General features: G+C 45.1%; 4 protein-coding genes across 4 annotated transcripts; 1 reads left to right on the forward strand and 3 right to left on the reverse strand.

The window, feature by feature from the left end:
- Positions 1-516: 516 nt before the first annotated feature.
- Positions 517-3,381, reverse strand: LOC128271578 (voltage-gated potassium channel subunit beta-2). Its single transcript, XM_053009162.1, is given in 9 exon segments — positions 517-645; positions 732-908; positions 985-1,308; positions 1,386-1,465; positions 1,529-1,656; positions 1,768-1,864; positions 1,941-2,174; positions 2,354-2,424; positions 3,340-3,381. Coding segments are annotated over 8 exon segments (1,182 nt in total). The 5' UTR covers positions 2,394-2,424; positions 3,340-3,381; the 3' UTR covers positions 517-543.
- A 5,299-nt stretch (positions 3,382-8,680) lies between these two features.
- Positions 8,681-9,462, forward strand: LOC128271425 (iron-sulfur cluster assembly 2 homolog, mitochondrial). Its single transcript, XM_053008958.1, has 2 exons — positions 8,681-8,843; positions 8,919-9,462. Exons 1-2 carry the CDS (start codon positions 8,821-8,823, stop codon positions 9,313-9,315), a joined length of 420 nt encoding a protein of 139 aa, XP_052864918.1. The 5' UTR covers positions 8,681-8,820; the 3' UTR covers positions 9,316-9,462.
- Positions 9,394-11,298, reverse strand: LOC128271424 (4'-phosphopantetheine phosphatase). The gene is made up of 5 exons (XM_053008957.1): positions 10,587-11,298; positions 10,319-10,524; positions 10,108-10,250; positions 9,757-10,048; positions 9,394-9,674 (listed from the first exon to the last, which is right to left on the reverse strand). Exons 1-5 carry the CDS (start codon positions 10,835-10,837, stop codon positions 9,484-9,486), a joined length of 1,083 nt encoding a protein of 360 aa, XP_052864917.1. The 5' UTR covers positions 10,838-11,298; the 3' UTR covers positions 9,394-9,483.
- A 273-nt stretch (positions 11,299-11,571) lies between these two features.
- LOC128272936 (peroxisomal membrane protein PEX13) lies at positions 11,572-12,953 on the reverse strand. Its single transcript, XM_053010823.1, has 4 exons — positions 12,527-12,953; positions 12,229-12,459; positions 11,947-12,158; positions 11,572-11,876 (listed from the first exon to the last, which is right to left on the reverse strand). Exons 1-4 carry the CDS (start codon positions 12,859-12,861, stop codon positions 11,626-11,628), a joined length of 1,029 nt encoding a protein of 342 aa, XP_052866783.1. The 5' UTR covers positions 12,862-12,953; the 3' UTR covers positions 11,572-11,625.
- Between the last annotated feature and the right edge of the window lie 290 nt (positions 12,954-13,243).

A 13,243-nucleotide genomic window follows, 5' to 3' on the forward strand; every position in this document is an offset into this window, starting at 1 on the left:
CGTCTGCTTGTCAACGCCCACGCTGGCACCGCTGGTAGTGCTGATAGTAGTGTTGGTCGACTGCATCGTACCAGTAGCGCTAGTGGAATTATTAAATTTGCTATCTAAACCAGCCTGATCGAACAGAAGACTCTCCAAACTGACACTCATTGCTTCTAAGCGCAGTAGGCTCGCTGGCAGTGCGCTTTGGTGATACTTTCGCTGCCTGCCGGAATGTTGCACCGATGGAAGAGGCGTTTTACGTTGCTGTTGCTGCTGCTGAGTGCGCAGATGGCGCTGGTGCTGAGGCTGCTGAGTCTGCTGCGCAGGCATGGAGCAGCAGTCGTGAAGCATTAGTGCTGAGCTACGTTCCGTAACACTAGTGGCGACGTTTACAAATTGGTTACAGGTTACTAAATTCTCGTTTTGTCACTGAATTTCGCAGAAGCTAATCTTTTGCGATTCTTTCTGCTCCTCACCCATGCTGATGTCTTCCTCTTTCGGCGATTCTGCCCCACAAGGAACTCCACTTTCGCTGGGAGGCCCCGGGGGGCAGGCTGATTGTCACCGAAGCGCAAGCGTAGATATCGCTGGTGGACGCACCGGTTTATTTTCAAGAATGCGTTCTATCTCCAGCATCACACCAGTCGACAATCGGGGCAGAAGCTGTAAGGAGAGAAGGGCTTAACTATCGTCTAAAAGGTGTACATCTAGCATTGAGTATAGGTTTTGTTTAAATATTGGGAACCTACCTGCAATGCCTGCAGACTCTGGTGCAGCTGTTCGGGTGACGTGGCTCCGAGAAGTAAACATTGTAGTGGTTCGTGCTTGAGAGACCACGCAATGGACAACTGTACCGCATTGCAACCCAACTTTTCCGCCAAGTTGCTAATGTCTCTCGCTTTATCGTACAACCGACGAACTTCGTCCTGCAGGTTCTTCCGAAAAAGTAACGATAATAAAACAAATAAATAAAATAATATATTTGAAACAAAAAATCAAGACATGAGTAGAGTATTATCATCGCATATCACAGTAAGATTGCCGAGCACGAACACCTACCTCCTTGTTCACCTCGTCTTCGATCCATGAATAGCTTTGGCTTTTACTCTTAAGCGAGCCTTTCGGAATCCAGAGCTTCTCACCGTTTTGTGCATCGCCCAGGCACATCGAGAGAGGTCCCCAGGCCATAAACCCTACGCCAATTTTGTTATACATCTCCGGCAGATAAAGCTCAGCTTTTTCGCGACAAAACATATGATATTCCGACTGTTCCACGATCGGCGTAACACAGTTGAACTGACGGCAATTGGTGTAAGCTTCCATAATCTGGGAGAAACAGTGCATAACAATGCATTACGATAAGATACTAACGAGGAAAAACTTTCCAACGAATTGTGAATTACCTCAACTGGCGACCATCTGGCGGTACCCCAATACATTGACCACCCTTGCGAAATAACGTAATTCATAGCACGGACAATTTCTGAAAACAAAACCATAATATTGGATAATGAAAATGACCGAGTCACGGGTAGTGACGGCTTACCTTCCATAGGGCACATTGAGTCAGCCTTGTGGACCAGTATGACGTCGATGTATGGTAGCTGCAACCTCTGGAGACTCGCTTGAACGCTTTCGATTATATGCTTTCTCGACAATCCACGCTCCTCGGACCTGACAGGGAAAAGTGTCGAATTGAATCACACAGGACAAAATTTAAAAATAGATCTCCATGATTGCAGCCCCGCTCTGAGAGCAGCTTTCAGGCAGCTGTTCAGCTCTTACTTGGTACTCCAATAAATTTTGGTTATTATGACAAAAGTGGTACGTTTCCATCCGGCTTTCTGAACAATTTTTCCAAGTTCTATTTCCGCACGTGTTCCTACAAGATCAGGCAACATTCGGTTAGCTTGTACAGTGTGTGTGACGTCAACATACTCATGTTGCCGCACACCTACCAGAATGTGCCTCGGAGAGATCAAACAAATTGATTCCACTCTCGACCGCCAGCCGAAGGATTGCTTCGGCCTGTTCCTCGGAAACGCCCGGAGAAAATATCGGCCAAGTACCGAGACCGACGTTGGAAACGCGCAGTCCACTCTTGCCAAGGTTTTTGTAACGTAAGCCAGGTGTGGTTGTCGCATTGCTGCGTATTTGAATCGCCGGATTGGACCCCAGGCTTGTAGAACGACCTGAAACGACATTATCCGATATTATGCTGTATGCTGTATGCTGAGGTAGCTATCAGTTCTAATTGATATTTGTGGAATCTTCTAGGATAAAGTGTCCAGAACAAGTAAATGTATGTTTGACGAAATTCATTATAGCCATACTGTTCCCTAGCTTTCCCCCTTTGTTTGAGTTTACTTACCAAAATCAAGCTGAGCGGTGGTGCCACTGAATTCCTCCATACAATCCAGTGAAGCTATAGGAGCACGGCACCTACAAACAAGCGGTCCAGCGCAGGGATTGAAAGAAAGAATCCCATTAACAACGACTTTGCAGTTACTAATGTTACAGTACACCTAAGGGGCTAGGAGTGAGAAAGGATGAATGCTGGAGACCAGGAACTTCTTGGAAATGTCTTGGATTTCAACTGCAAATCCGAAAACAAAGGTTCTAATGTGGAACGAATGGCTGCTTAACTGCCGTTCCAAACTTTGATTTAATCGTGCAATGGTGCTTGGTGCTATCAGCAATTTTATAAAGTTAGCCCAAGATTTCTTAGATTTCCACAGTTGATGTTGGCTGTTACTTTGTAAGTGATACTCAAGTGCCGCGTATGGCCGCCGCGTAAAGCGATGCCGAAAATATGTGGACTAACACGGCAACCATCCAAAGGAGAGAGCAGATTAAACGGTCCGAACACAGGGGCTAATATTAACCATACCGCACTCAGCCATACTGTTAGCATATCTAATTATAAACGTAAGGTAACGGAAAAGATGAGAATTCAAGTTTTCGTGTGCCGAAATTTGTGCACCTCCTCCGTCTGTTGGCGACAATCGGGACCCGGCAAAGCACGTAGAGCACTTCACTACGCAGAGAACGTTTCTGAGAAACTGTCATTTCTCCAACATACGGCAAGCAGTAACGCCATTAATGCAAAGTCACGAGCCACCCGCAAACGGCCGTTAGTTAAGAATTATTTCCCTCCAATTTTCCATCACCGCTCATCTAACATCAAGCGATCCTATCCCACGACTAGAGCGCGTCCGAAAATAATTGGGACATATTTCGTTATGCATGTGTACCTGTAGATTGTGACCGGATTTGAATCCTCGCTAATATTGTCATTGTTAACGTTATTGTCGTTATTAGTTTTTGAAGCAACATTACATAACACGATCGACATACCGGAAATGTCCTTTTTTCTACCCTATCACTGTCCACCAAAATTCACTTATCGACGCCTCTATCGGTGATCTATATCAAAAGAGCATCAGGCACTGCTTATTAGCATATCGCATGGTGTCTCGGTGTCTGGAACAACAACACAACACAATGGCGACGTCGGCGGCAGCAGCAGTGATGACGGCACTAACCGTTGACGTGGCTACTTCCGCGGCCCGCGATACTATGTAGTACTACGCTCATATATTGCACAAACCCAACGCACACTAACGCGCTGCTCGACACCGCGGACACTGAAGCGTGTGACAGGAGGACCACGAAACCAGAAATGTCGCATACGAGTAAAATTGCACTACTTTCCGAACGACGACGACGACGACACGATGCGAGTGTCGTGTAGAGCCGCAGATCGAACTTTGGAGTAAGGGTGACAAACTCAGTGCGCGTACTTAATGGAGACAAAATGGCACCATTGCCGGTAAGCGGCTAACCGAAAGAGATGCCACGGTCAACATGAGAGAAATCGAGAACACCGAGAATGTTGATGCAGTTGAATTTAACAAGCAGAGTATTTGGAGAGAATCTGGCGTAGCGAATGGCCGACTGCGTGAGAGATAGTAGGCTAAGTAAGATAGTAGACAAAGAGAGTGAACATTTTGGCACGGGAATGCGTGTGTAATTTTGAATGCTGTTTGAAACTAAAACGGTGCAGCCCGATAGGCCATGCTAGTACGCGAGAAAGAGCGGCTTGTAGAAACTCTCCCAGATGTTTGTGCGGTAAATCCTTTATCCTGTTTTGCTCGCCCTCTGCGTTCCGGCACTTTTCCGCATCGACGAATCTGGGACTCTGTTTATTAATGCATTAAATGCGGAATCACTTTGGCAATTTTTTTTGCAACGCAACAAAGAAACCCCATTCCTCGATTGCGACATTGAGGCTTCGGTGACCTCCTTAAGCGCATAGCGGGGGGAACATTACGATTCTGGTTTCGTTTTGCTAACATTTTCACCAGATCTGCAGCTTCACGTTCAACTTCCAGGACACACACTCCAGAGCGACGTCCCACTTCCGTGGGAGTAACACGCAATCCGCCAATAGCTCACACGCAGCAACATCGATTTTTTTGTGCGTAAGCTATGAATAAGTTAAGGATAATAACGCTTATATAACAAAGGATTTACGGGGCCCAAGAACGATGGCCCGTGGCAAATCTATCATCATTAGCGCCACTGCCGATATCGTCGTCATCGTTTTCATTACTTTTTCACCAGCACACACACACACACACACTCTGGCTGATGGTACTATTTATCCGAATGCTTCAAATGCTGACTGATGGCACTTGCACTTGCTCCTTTAGGCCTTTCTCCTGCAACTGCTGCTGGTAACTCGGTTATAAATCGATTAACTGGACATCTATGCGCACAAACACAAACAGGCACACAATGCACGCATAGTAATTGACCACTAGACACCAAACCGGAACGAAAGAAATAATAAATTAAAGTTTTACATAACACTTCGTTAGACGGAAGCGATACACGACGTTGCGGCAATACGAAGGCTGCGAACGCATTGAAATTTCCGTTCCATAATGTTTATTCCAATACCTCTCGCGGTCGCGGTCGCACAACATATCCTATTCTACTGGACTCTGGAATCGGAAGAGTTGCTGAGAGAACAGGTGGCACAATCCTAAGGAGTAGCTGAGCACGATAGAGCGAGGCACGTTCTCAAAGAAATGAACTGAGCTTTCCCGCAGTTGTTCGGTTTTTTCCCCAGGTTCGGCCGTGAGCCGCACAGGACCTTTGCGTATCGAAAGATACAGAGAAAACGTGCTTCTTTCCTGCAGATGGAACAGCGGGTGGGTTTCATTCTCATCTGTCAGCCTGCCACTGTTCGAAAGGGTGGCCCACTGAAATGAACCCTTACAGGTTCGACACCGGCGCCGTTTACGACGAACAACGGATTGTACCGAACATGCAGCCTTCACTGGCTACGATTGGCTAAGCAGTACAAACTGGAGCAAAAATAGCAGGCCTGAAATGAATTGCCATTTTCATATTGCACTCTGCCAAGGTAGTAGCAGTAGGATCGTTAGCATAATTTGACTTCATCGTCACGATTGTTCCCCTGGTCCCCGGGACAGAAAAAGGCATTGATGAGGGGCTGGTTTGGGGGCGTGCAGTTTGAGGAATCAAACATTCAACCTACATCATCTTATGACAGGCATCCGATTGGGACTGCGAGTATATTGTCGAGATTTCACTTTCCGTCGAGTCCTGGCGTCCCTTGGGAAACTCTTGTAAATGAGTTGCGTCCGGAAAATCCTTAGGCAGCAATTTTTGCGAAATGGTCGGTACAAAGCCAGGAATCAGATGTTCTTCCTGAAAAACAAAAAATACATAAAATGCAAAATCAAAATCCCATTAGGACAAAGAGAAAGAACGGTTCCATTCCAGCTACTGGCATCAGTAGTTTAAGACTACTGCTAGCACTACGTTTTGCGATTCAAATGTTTGAATCCTACTTTTAAAAAGTATTGCACACATTATTCCAAACATGTGGCTCTTTTGAGTGCAATAAAATGTGATTAAGTACGGTAAAAAAGGAATAATTTGAAACACCTGCGCCACAACATTTACATCGCAAAACAACACCTGAACATTGTAAACTCCGTTACTAGGGGTGTTAAGCCAATTGTATCATTATTTCTTTTGACCACCAGAGTATTGATCGGTTTCCATTGTGTTGGCCGAGCCGCTTTGTGCTGAACATTCATATGCATAATTTAAAGTGCTACTGGCAATTTGCCATTTTTCTTGGTGTGGACAGCAGCGAGACTGTTCACGGAAACGGTCGATAATGCCATCAGGCACGCTCGCACATGACTTTCAGAGCCGTCTTTGGAGTGGAAAGGACATAAGCTTGGCAGGGCATGCTACTTCCGTACCGTACAAAACAAAGTGGCGCCCGTTTTAGCTCTTGGGCAAAAGGCTTTTCGCGAGGCAAATGGTAAATAATGTAGCAAGGGGGTTTGAGCATAAATAGTAGGTTGAGGCGGTCGACCCCAAATTTGGCAACAGGTGTGCAATTCTATCTTGGATTCACCTGTATGAACGACGTGTGGAGTCGCCCTGGAGACATTAGTAGTTACCTCTTTCGGCGTGGCCGTAGCACTCGGCAGCTTTTCAACCAGCGGAGTCGTGTGTCCACCGTACGCACTTTCTTCCAGAAGCGGCGTTTTAGCACCGACTAGTGGAGACTTTTCTTCCGCAATTGATGGTGCTCCTCTGCAGGGTGTAGCCGATGCAGTTCCTTCGTAGTAGGATTCTTGCTGACGAGCAATCTTTTCGCTGGAACTATGCGACGGAGGTGATGTGGCGAGGGAGGGCGGTGCTCCTGACGCCGCAGCCAGCGCTGCTGCCGCCTGACGCTCACTGCCCAGCTGAACTTGCCGTTCCCTTTCCTGCGCCCTTCGCTGACTTAACAGTTCATTATCAAGTTGCCTTATTTCTCGTGCCTCTCGCTAGGAATTGAGGAAGAAAGTGCATTAACATTGCATCTTTTCCACACGAAAAATATGGGATACAAGTACCACAATAGAAACACCATTTGGAGCTTTGTGACTCACCTTACAGTTAGCTGCGTCCAATTTCTGCTGCTTTTGGTGCTGCTCGCGATCGGAGGACTCATTTTTCTGGCGTTCCTTCTGCTTTTCTTCGTTCTCTTGCCCTGTTTGCAGTGTGGCACAATATCAAACAGACAGCAGAGGAAAGGATAAGTAGTCTCTTTCGTATATTGGTAATCAAATGGGAGCAGCGGCAAATACCAACATTTATTTGCCGATGGATGAAAACTTACTTGAAGAACTTCCACCAGCTGCCCCTGGTGGCGGAAATGAGAACCAAAATTGGTGAGCCAGTTTGATATTCGCTACGGAAAACAATACGGAAAAAAGGGCTCATTAAAGCAGGTTTTGGTGTTTTGTTGTTTAAAATAGCTGTCCGGATTACATCCGCGATCTGTTTCGAGCTCTCGAATATGGGCTTTACTTTAGCGAATGGTTATGCTTTAAAAAGGGTTTGGTTACACACACGATGGGGTCACTCAAAGGAACGTCTACATTAAGCAGTCTACACTCGAAACATGATTCATTCGGGCACGGTCGGAGAAATGGTATGCATACACTATGTTATTACAAATCGCCACTACTCATGTGTAACGGCCGACTGCGAAGGCGCTGTGATACTTTCAAGTAGTTAAGCACTTCCAATGCAAACTATGGCTGGATAAAAAATACAAATTATTGCCATCTAGCAGGCACACGCAGGTCTACAACTGAAAATATTCAACAAGACGGTCCACGACGGCCACCGACCAGCTTAGTTCCATGGAGTAGAATTGCTTTGAAAAGCGTGAGCATAAGAGCGATAAACGCGCGAGAGTAGTGCGTCGCCAGAGAGGCAACAGTAGGGAAAAGTATAAAACATTCCAAGAATCTCACATTACCAGTGAAAAAAGATCACCCCGAGAAACTCACGAAAGAACAAACGACACCAAAGACGCGGCTCACAGATCAATCCAAATTCGCTCAAAACGTGGCACACAAAACGCAACACAAGCCGCGAAACAAACGCAAACGAAGTCCGCCAACTGCGTCGGTGGAGCAACAGATTACCACTTGGTGTTTTTTATTTACTTACATAACTTTGTTTCCGGCCAAAATAAACGAGTGAGATTTTCTAATAATCCTGAAACCCACCAACCACCGGAATGTTTCTTGCCACCACAAGCTACTGAGCGAACGCTGCGCATGCGTCGCAACCGTTACTTTATAAATATCACTCGTATGTACCGAACATCCCATCCCGTCGCTAGGGATGGGCAAACCTTCCCACATCTCGTGGCAGAACTTGAAATAAACAAATACAAACTGTTGTTGCTTTTATACAAAAACGCAAATTCTGCTCTGTTTAGACCTTAGAGCCTGCGTTCGATTAAACACAGAATCCGTAGCTACTTTGCTACATTTTGTCGTAGTTTGCCCGTCGTCCGGTTTTCGTAGCCGTTTTCTCTAAATAATGTATTTTATTCCATCTAATATAAAAAAAAGAATATGTTAATTTCTTGACATTATTTTATGTTATTGAGTCGGTCGTTCCAGCATTTGGCTCTTTTTTCGCTAATCAATTTTCAGCGACAAACGTGTATTAGTTTTTGAATTTAATCAATTGTCATTCTTGATTTCGGTGGTTTTCGATTTCGAGAGAATTTATTGTTTTCATTATAAACTGTTATACCAAACTTTCATACGCGTATGACGGATTGTGGCACCAAAACAGACAGAGTGAGTAAATTTTCAGGAAAACGTAAAAGCAATCGGCGTAATTCGCGAATTACTTATGCAATTCGCTTAATATGAGCGATTAAAATCATCATTTGTTTTGGGCCAGTGTGAGACTATTATAAACAGAGTCAAAATGAATGCAATTGCTGAAAGCCGGTAGGAACGATTCGGGAAACACTATTGAAACCCAAAAGGTTTACAATGATTACGGTTTGTTTTTATTAATTGTAGGTTGCCTACGAGGCTCGCGACGCTTCTCTACCGTTTTTTATCTTCCAACAGAGCACAAGCTTCCGACACAACTCTTGTACAGCTCAGCACTACCTGCGTTAATCGATTGAAGCAAATTTGCAAGAACGACATGTTCCTTCGGGTATCTGTCGAAGGGGGAGGGTGCTCCGGATTTCAGTACAAATTTTCAATTGATACACAACTTGAAAACGATGATACTGTTGTAAGCCGAGACGGCGCCCGGGTAGCTATTGATAGTGCCTCCGTTGAATACCTTAACGGAGCGACCATCGATTTCCACACAGAACTGATACGCTCCGGCTTTCGGGTGATCAGTAATCCGCGGGCGGAACAGGGTTGTTCGTGTGGAGCGTCGTTTGCCGTGAAACTCGATTAACATCCGAACCACGCTCGCTGAACAATTAGTTGACTTGTTAAAGCAAACGCACCGTGTAGAAATGATGTAAACAACAAGTTCGATCTTTATTGTAGTTCGAGTTTAAATTTGTGTTTGTTGTTTGTTTAATATACATCTATTAATTCATCACATATGCGTAATGTTTAATTAGCTTTCGTATTTACACACTACGGAAAACGTTTCGCCGCCTAGCCGTTTGGCAAGCCACTCGTTTTTGACAACCGCTAGCTTAAACGCCTCGCACAAGAACTTGGCGTTCAGGTTGGTGTGTAGAGCGCGCGCCATGCCGACTATTATTAAGAGGTCCACACCGTTTTTCTCAATTGCAGCGCAAAGTTCTGAATATAAATGATGGGTACGATTACAGTAAAACTTTCCTAAATGTGTCGCTTTTGATTGTGCCAGCTCGTGCTGTCTTACCACTCGAAAGCATTCGAAAATCCAAACACGGCCCGATCTGATCGTTTCCAAGCAACTCCAAACGGTGCTCGTCGTAATAGGCTTTGCGCAAGATCTCGCACTCCCCGCAGCAAACTACAATCACATTGACCAGCTCCGAGTAGGTGATATCATTGATGGCTGGGTTAATCGTTGCACACAGCAGTACTTTAGTGTTTCGTTTCAGCAGCTCACGTACCAGGGGCACAATACCGAGGACAAAATCGATGCCTGCATTATCGGTAAAAATGGTGGCACATCTGTGGGGCGTGTCCTAGAAAGCGTTGGTCAATTGTTAATTCACTCGTCGTGGTCGTCCATCAAATCTCAAACCTCCATCCTTTTTAACCATCGGTCCAAATCGTCAATGAGCCACGGTCTTTTCTGTATCCTATCGAGCGCCTGTTGGAGGCCAAAGCTGTTGTTTGTTTCCAAAATCTTTGTAACAGCTTGAGCACCCCAATCGAACATATTTCCTGCCAAAATACATAACAAAACATACAGGTGTCAGTAACCGCTTGCGAGATTAGCAACCACAACTTACCAGCTAATACTCCGCGTACAACTTCCGTCCACTTTTCTCGATCGCAAGCCAGCGCATCCAGCTGATGAAGCCGCTGTTTCAGCAGACTAACCGATGCGTTGTTTTCTATTGCTTTCTGCTCTTTCCATGGATCATCGAATCCGTGCATTTTTAGAGCACTTTCGATAATATTCAGTAGGTTTCTTATGCCCAATGAGGCTGACTCTCTGTTGAAAGCGGAACAATTATAATCTCACTGTGGTGACGGAATCTTCTCCGAATTGATTACCCTTTGCCATCCTTTAGTTTGTTGAATTCTTCCAGACAGTACTGACGGAACCTCGCTGCTCGAGGCTTAGCGCTCTCGTCGGTCGGTTGACTATTGCATGCCTGCCTTTCGAACTTCAGTAGCATCTGGGTAAAACATTCGAACCAGTACTGTTGTGCCTCTAGATCCTGGTACAGATCCAACGTATCCGGATTGTAATTCTGGACGTCTGCCAGCAACAAACAGGGCGGGGCATTGTTTTGCATGGTCATTTTCTCGTTTCTCGGCTGCGTGTTGTTCCCTTCTTCTTTGTCAATTAGCAATTAAAGTGGACTACAAAACCCCACTGGTACTTCCACAGTTCCAGCAGATTGTTGATAACCATCTAAACTATGCCGCAATTCGGATGCCTTGCCTTCGACCCTCAGCGTATACATAATAACATTATCATCAAAGTCTCACCCGTTCCTTTTCTGTGTTTTGTTGGTGGCACAATCTATCTCATTCGAAACCAGCTGCTCAAAATCTAGCAATCGGCGAAATTAGACATTTTGTACAAATAATAAAATGTGGATCTAATGGAAGTGCTGCCAGAACGTTGAAAACGGGCATCGCGCAATACAAAATTTGACCGTTATTTTTAGATGATTTTGTGTCTATAAAAATAGTTCGCTGAATTTCACGTTATTTTTCCCACGAGTAATGGTAACTACATTTTACCGCAGCTAGTAAGCAAGCGTGCATCATGTGGCCGTATCGCTCTACTAGTAACTGGCAACAGTATCGCCAGCACGTTAATCTTTCCCAGCACGATGGAAAGCTTTGTTTAGATAACGGCCTGATAAAAGTGTGCTTTAACGGTTGGTATTATTCGCTTTTTATCTTCCTCCGGATGTTGTGTGGTGGAGATAAGTCAAGATGTTTTGCTTCTTTCGTATTACCTTTGCCCAAATAGCACGCTCGCTGCTGGTACTACCCTACGCAGTTTTTACACGTTGATTTAGAATTGTAAAATTTATTGCCCCTCGGTACGCTACCCTTCCCATAGTTTGCGCTAAGCTTATTGAGCCTCTCCCATTTGCTTCAAAGCTTGCACATAGTTTAAAGGAATGATTCCAGATGATTTACGGTCGATTGCCGCCGCTAGTACCCATCCTGTGTTTAACAAGTGTCTGTCCAACTGAATTTGCTTCGGAGCCAGTAGCACCATTTGTCCGGCACGAATCGTCAATTCCTGAGGATTGGATGCATCGAAGTTGTGCAACACGTTCACTTCTAGTGGATTAATCCATCGGCTAGGATCAGCAGACACTGCGAAATGTATGCAACAAAGCAAAGTGATTTCAGTCATCAAAATGCTAGATTCGCTCCTATCGCTTACTTGTGTCCTCGTTCATTTTTGGGGCGAACAGCTTTATCAGCAAATAGGGAACAGAAAGCATAAAGCCCATAAACAAAGCTGCGAGCAGTGAAGAAGAATGTTTTTGCGCAGTGCTCGATCCTGTGCCATCGACAGATTTCGATAGATTGAATGCCTCTTTGAACGCCTCCAATGCGGGGTCTGTTTTCGTGATCCGTAGCTTGTATAGCATCCTGCAATGTTACATCAATGCGTCATAGAACAGTTTCAGCAAGGTACTACCGTTTCAGTTAGTCTACTAACTTTTTGTACAGCCAGACAGCCGCTCTAACGAGGGCTAGCGATGACCAGAACTGCGCGAATGTTCCTTTTAAGTGCGCCAAATTGGCTGCTACGCTTAGCACCGCACGGAATGAGCTTGTAACTGCGAAGAAGGTTGAGTCGAGCATCGTTGCAACATTTCCCACAGCCCCCACCAACGATTCAAGTATCTGGAATGCAGGCCGTGAGCTTTCCTCCGCCAGCTGAATGAACCTACGGAATGGAAAACTTAGCACTTAGCAAAGGCATTTGGTCAAAGTGTTGTTGTATGATTTCAAACCTGTGCTCAGGGTAATTGAACCCGCCTGGATTACCGTAGCCCCCGTAGCCCCCGTAGCCTCCTTGTCCCATGAATCCACCATAGTTACGGTGCCCGCCGTAGTAATCCATCGAAGAGAACCCTCCGTACGGATTGTATCCAGAAAAACCAGACTGGGCAGGGAATCCATAACGATTGCCGTACATCATATCACCCCCGCCTCCAGAAAATTGTGGCCTTGGTGGTAATGCAGGCGGAAGACTGGTCATCGGTAGCACTCCAGCGGGATTGTTTATCAAGTTGCCAAACACTCTCTCCTCATTTAACGTAGTGTTTCGGAAGTTTGTCGAAGTCATTGCACGACTCCAAGACTAAAAACGGAGCGCTCAAGTTTTCCACTTTTGGACTAGCTACGATGTTTGGGGAATGATAATGTTATTTCTTTTCATTTTCAGATCGAACTTTGCCCAGTTCCACATTTGACAGTTCGTTTCTTTTTCCATTTGTTGCTCAGTTACCTGTATTTGGTGACTGAAACAAGGCGCTTTGCCTAATGATGAAAGTAAAACAAATGTTCTTTAGCTTATGAATATATAGATAGTAATTTTATCATTTACGCTATCTCGTATTATTAATTTGATTGTGTTGACACGCTGATGAAATAAAATTGCTCAGAAATATTGCGCTCAATCGTTATTCCCTTTTACGGCACCGTCATTCTGACAGTAAAAAAGGGAA

This window comes from Anopheles cruzii, chromosome 3 (genome assembly GCF_943734635.1).
Source record: "Anopheles cruzii chromosome 3, idAnoCruzAS_RS32_06, whole genome shotgun sequence".
Lineage (NCBI taxonomy): Eukaryota > Metazoa > Arthropoda > Insecta > Diptera > Culicidae > Anopheles > Anopheles cruzii.